Source organism: Nicotiana attenuata, unplaced genomic scaffold (assembly GCF_001879085.1).
Source record: "Nicotiana attenuata strain UT unplaced genomic scaffold, NIATTr2, whole genome shotgun sequence".
Lineage (NCBI taxonomy): Eukaryota > Viridiplantae > Streptophyta > Magnoliopsida > Solanales > Solanaceae > Nicotiana > Nicotiana attenuata.
In genome coordinates, this window is record NW_017671303.1 from 236,493 (window position 1) to 242,745 (window position 6,253).

At 34.5% G+C, this 6,253-nt stretch overlaps 1 protein-coding gene across 1 annotated transcript; it reads left to right on the plus strand.

The window, feature by feature from the left end:
* Window positions 1–622: 622 nt before the first annotated feature.
* Window positions 623–3,984, plus strand: LOC109207410 (transcription factor bHLH113). The gene is made up of 5 exons (XM_019370316.1): window positions 623–1,071; window positions 1,248–1,367; window positions 1,490–1,555; window positions 2,785–2,895; window positions 3,776–3,984. Exons 1-5 carry the CDS (start codon window positions 778–780, stop codon window positions 3,956–3,958), a joined length of 774 nt encoding a protein of 257 aa, XP_019225861.1. The 5' UTR covers window positions 623–777; the 3' UTR covers window positions 3,959–3,984.
* Window positions 3,985–6,253: the final 2,269 nt, after the last annotated feature.

Sequence of the window (6,253 nt, forward strand, 5' to 3'; positions counted from 1 at the left end):
TATTTTGTTAAAATGACTAAAATATCCTAGAATTTTTTTCAAAAATTATAAATTATAAATTTCTTTGTAAAAAGAAGAATTAACAACGAATATGGAATGAAGAGAAAGTCAAGAAATTTATTTCGGGTCGAGTATTTTGTGAATTAGAAAATATTATTAAGGATAAACTAGTAATATTGTTGGTCAAACTAAAAGTGTTTATAGCTTATGACTTATGGCTGATTGTAGCTTATAAGCACTTTTAGTGTTTACCAAACGCGTAGATAAGCCAAAAAATGCTTATAAGCCAGTTTGACCAGCTTATAAGCTTAGCCAAGCACCCTCCTAATATGCTATAAACATATTATTTGTTTTATTTTGAGTTAAAGTTTTATACATCGATTATTTTTCAGATTATTATCTATAAATAAAAAACCTCTTCATTTATCATGAATAGTTATTTTTAATTATCTTTTACGTGATCTAAGAATGTAAAAACTTGTTACTCTATTAGTTCGTAGATGTTAAATTCTTGTAAGTTTGTAGTAGTTCTATTTAATTGTTTTAGAAAATGTAAAAAATGTTGGTGGGGGGAAAACGGTCCCATATAAGAAGCCAAATAGTCCTAGTAAGAAGAGAAGAACACAGTGCTTATATATCTTTGTCCCTGCCCATGTTTAACTTTAAAAGAAGCTTCCGTCGTTTACTCCCATAAACAAACCCACAAACTCCTTTTTCCATGAGTCAAAAAATATAAAGAAAGAAATTAATCTCCTAGTACTATTGCTCTAATTAACAATGGCGGATGATCAAGAAGGGTATAAGGAAGAGACACTAAACGGAGAGAACTATTCAGAATTACTATTTGGCGATGATGATAATACACTAGGAGGATGTTTTAACTTCACTTCATCTTCACCAAGAATGCTCTGTTTTGGTGATTACACCAAAACCTGTGCTGATAATCCTTTTGTTGAAAGTTGTTCTATTAATTCACCAGCAAAAATCCAGAAATCTGGAGTCACATGCAGTAGTACTGGAGATTCACCCTCAGCTTGTTCAAGTAGCAACAGCAAGAACAACAAATCCGATGTATGCAGAATTTTTTTTTATCTTTAACGAGATAATTTATAATCACACAAATGTTTAAGACTTGTTGCATCTGTTGGTGCCACATAAATTGGGAGAAGAGAGTAATTTTTTTCTTTCTTGCATTTTCTGTGTTGATTTGGTTTTTGGGTTTCTGGATTTTTTTGTCCTTTTTGCAGAAAAAGCGAAATGGAGCAGAGAAAGAGTCGGTTGAAAAAACAAAAACAGTTCCTGCTGGAAATCAGAGAAATTGCAAGAGGACAAAGGCAGAAAATTCAAATGTGACAGGCCATGCAAAGGTCAGAAAAAAATGAAAAACAAAACAAACAAATGATCATTTGCATGATAAGTGAAGAAGCATTCACTTCTTTCTATTTTTTTTTGGGGTAAACTTTTAAGGTTATGAACAATAATAATGCAGGTTAAGAAAGAGAAGCTTGGTGAGAGAATCACAGCTTTACAACAGCTTGTATCTCCCTTTGGCAAGGTTAAGTTTTTTCCTTCAGTCTTCCTATATTATAGTCGAGGGGCTCCTTGGCGTAACTGGTAGAGGAGGTCACGGGTGTTATATACGTGTATTGCTGTAAATAAATTAAATAATAATTTTTCTGAAAAACAGAAACAGAAAGTTAGTAGAAATTTAATTCCGAAAAACAGTAAATTTCTTCAAAATAAATTCTAAAAACGTTATAGGAACAAATCGAGCCCACTGAATACACAGTGTGTCCTTAAGGAAATTATTTCCCTCAAGTACCCGAGGTTCTGGAATATATCCTCCCAGATAGAACGATTTAACTCACCAGTGTATCGGTACCTAAAACTCTGGTGATCGGCAAACCACTCGATGGTCGTAAAACACACTGGAATATTTTGTGCAGAAGAAGAAGGAGATTCAGAAAATTCAATAAGTAAATATTCTGGGATTTGAAGGTATATTTATAACCAACTTGGTGCTGTTTCTGAAGAGGTTTGCAACCTTTCAGAACAGCCATAGTTGTTGGAACAGGTGTGATACTGTTTTAGAACAGCCATGGCTGTTCAAAATATTGCGGGAAATATAAAACGGATTTAAAATAATCCGGGAAAGAAAAACGGGCCGGGTCGGATCGGGTCACGGGTCATGGGTTATTTCGGATTGAATTTTCTTTAATTAATTTAATTAATTATTTGAAAAGAATTTTTTCCAAAAAGATTAATCAATCAATCTTTGACAAATCCGAAGCCGAGCCAGCGACAACGACGACGGCGCGAGGCTTGCCTTCTTCTTAGCTCTTTAAGAGCTAAAAGATGAGCTTCTCTTTATATACACAAAGATTTTCTTTCCTTCTACCAATGAGGGACAAAGTGCATAAGTGAAATGAACTCATTCAAAATTTCACTTTCCTCCATTTCTTTTCCCACCATTTTCCATTCACACCTCTTTTGTTATTATTTATTAATAACAAACCCAACAACGGGTTCAAGCCGTAGAAACAGCCTCGTGCAGAAATGCAGGGCAGGCTAAGACTGCGTACAGTAGACCCACCCTACCCCGCGTATAGCGGGAGCTTAGCGTGCACCGGTCCTATATTGTAGTCAATTCTTGCAATTTAAAATATACACTACGGAGATATTTAACATGTTGTACTAAGTAAATATTGCACTGTCAAATTATATATAGTAAGATAACCTGATCTTTATTAATGTGACATTAAAATGGATATTGATTAACTACAGACAGACACAGCATCAGTGCTACATGAAGCGATGGGATATATCAGGTTTTTGCACGATCAGGTTCAAGTCTTGTGTTCTCCTTATTTGCAGCGCCTGTCTCCTTCATTACGTGTAAGTACTTTTATTTTGACCAATTTTTTCTTCTAAAGTGTTTTCACTAAAAAGTGCTCTCTTTTACTCCTATTTAGTACGTACAACAACTTTGTCCCTATGTGGGCCTCCCCTGTCCTTACCTTAACACCTTGCTCCCAGTAAATATTGACAAAAAGGTAAAAGAATTACTAACAAGCTAGGTGTGTTTAGGTAAAATTTACTGCGGCTAAACTCTTAGAATACTCTTAATTTTAGGTTCTAACGGATGATTATTTATTTCTGAGAAATCTTTAATAACTAGTAAAAGTATATGACAATGAGGTCATTAATTAACTTCTTATAGATTTTAATTACTACTATTAAAATGAAGTGTTTGGCTAGTAATATGTAGATGGTTGATCATGATGCGTCTTAATATGCATTGGACTTAACTTATATATATGGAGTATATTTTAACCTTGTTATAACATATAACCTGTTTTACTTTTCAAAATATTAATCTCACTTTTGATAGACGGTTAATTACTTATGATTATTTTTTAGATAAACTGATCTGAAAAAACTCTTTTGCTGTAAAAGTTGGTGTTATAATCCCACTTTATTGTGGATATTACGTGTGCTAATCCCATATTTTCCGCTGCAGCTGGTTAAAAGTATAATAGTTTGTTTGGCCAAGTTTCTCCAAGCTGAAAAACACTTATTTTATAAGCTTGGCCAAACGATAATCACTTTTTAAAAGTATTTTTCAAATTAATTAGTCAAACACAAATTGTTTCTCACCAAAAGTATTTTTAAAAAAACACTTTTGAGAAAAATCACTTCTCTAATATTTCCAGGTTGGCCAAACTGGCTATAAGTGTAAGTTAAATCCTAATGAGTTAGTGGAAAAATGTGACAGGAGGGTGGAGAAAACGGAGAAATGGAAGGATCAAGAAAGGAAGCGATGCTAAGGAGCAAAGGACTATGTCTTGTCCCAATAGAGCTAACTCTACATGTAGCTGATACTACACTTAATGGTGCTGATTTTTGGTCACCTGCCGCCATGACCAACAATATCACTCGTCTCAATTCTAACCAATGAACAATCACATCCCTCTTTTTGCTCTCTCTCCTTTTCTTTGTTTTGGTGGCTTGATTTGACAGTACTATATATATATTTGCAGCTAGCTAAGGAAAACCCAATTTTAGATATAAAAAGGACATGATAACTACTAATGTAGTATAGTGAAAATGATAGTAGGAAGGGCAGCTAGCAGGTTTTTCAAACGGTGAAAGGAGTGTAAAAGTTTTGTTGGTTTGCAGAAAATTGAAAGTGTAAAAGGCAACAAAACTTGGTGGTTGGAAACACAGCTGGGTGTTGGAAATTGTAGACCTTTTAGGGAAATGGAAAAGTGTAGAAGTATTACTCTTATCAGATCGAACAAGGATTTTTTGGACTCCATTCCGCTTGTGTTTTCTTCATCTCTTTTTCCTTTTTAGTTGATAGCATTCGAACTTTAAATATTGCAACTTAAAAGCGATAACAGCTACTCCTTAAATGTAAGGGTAATTATAAATCATTGATATTGTAGTAGTTGCCCAGTTGTCGTTCGTCGAGTTAATATAAATCATAGCTACGATTTGATAAGATTGAAAATTTGAAGCTTTTTTTTTCCTCCAAAACAAAGACTCCATATTACTGCATCAAGGAACAACAAAGTTCAAATGTACTCTTTGGATCCTGAACAATCCAAATTGGCAAAAACTTCTCTTGCATCCTGGACAATCCAAATTGGGAAAAACTTCTCTTGCATCCTGGACAACCCAAATTGGGAAAAACTTCTCCCAGGAGATGTCCTTCAACAAAGAAATAAAAATTTTAGCTAAACTATGAGCTACTTTGTTTAACTTCCTTGAAATATAAAGAAACTCGACGTGATCAAACATGCTTGATAGCTTCCAAATGTCTTCACACAACACTTCTATCTCCCATGAAGTAGCCGTCTGTTTTTTGGATCATATCAACAACATTCTTAGCATCAGATAAATCTTTACACTTTTCCATCCAAGAGTAATAGCACATTCAGTGCCCTTCTTATGGCAAACGCTTCAGCAGTCATGGTTTTCCCAACATACTGAATTGGGGATCCATGGGCATGAAGCAGTTTTCCAAGGCTATTCAAAGCCGCGACACCAATACTCGCATGTCTATCAGCACACCGTAATCCTGCGTCCGTAAATAATAAAACATCATCTTGAAAATTTGTTAGTTTAGGCACAAACTCATTTCCAGTTGAATGCCGTGCAGCGAGGCAACTAGTTAATAGATCTTTATATTCTTCATACTCAAAAAGAGCTTTAGAAACAATATCAGTTGGCTCTAACATTTCCTGATTAAAGAACCAAGCATTCCTACCTTTCCAAATTTGCCACATGATATGAACACTCAAATATACTAATTCTGTAGATTCAGGAAAATGTTTAGCATTTAAGAACAAGTTGTACCACCACACAGAAAAGTCAGTTATGTTTTCAATATCAGGCCAATTAACAGGATACACAGAAAAGTCAGTTATGTTTTCAATATCAGGCCAATTAACAGGACTTTGTTTCCATACAAGCTGAGATCGGGGACATCTAAATAGCATATGTTCTATATCTTCACTTTCAAGACCACAAATCTTACACGTTTTATCCAGGTTCTATAATCTTTTAGCTAAGGTACAATTAACGGGCATAGATTTAATCACACACTTCCTTAGAAAATGTTTAAATTTATTTTTAATTTTTAAGTTCCACAAATAATCCCAGAAGCTTTTAGGAAAGAATGACAACTCTCATGGGCTTCCGAATTCCTATTAGTCTTACCCGCCAAACCCTTTGCTAAATAGTAACCTGGCTTAACTTCATAGTTTTTAGATTTTGAGTGATGCCACAGTAATCTATCATTAAGACCTATGATGGATATTGGAATAGACAAACTTGCATCTACATCTTCAGGTTCAAAAGTCGTACTTATTTTATGAAGTTTCCAGGTATGCGTATCTTCGTCAATTAAGTCGGCAACCTTAAGATCTAAATTATTTTGCATTTGAATACTTTTTGGAGTAAAATCATTATTTCTTGGAATCCAAGGATCAGTCCAAACATTCATATTTTCCCCATCAGAAATCCTCCACCTTAGTCCGGTAACTAATAGATCTCTTCCCCACAAAATACTTCTCCGGATCCATGATCCAGTAGATGATGTAGAAGCGTCAAGGAAAGTTGAGTGTGGAAATTTGCTTTTAAGTACTCTTGCTAACAACGAATAAGGTACGACAATATACGCCAAGCTTGTTTAGCTAACAAAGCCATATTGAAAGCCTTTAATCCCTAAATCCTAAGTCCTCTCTTG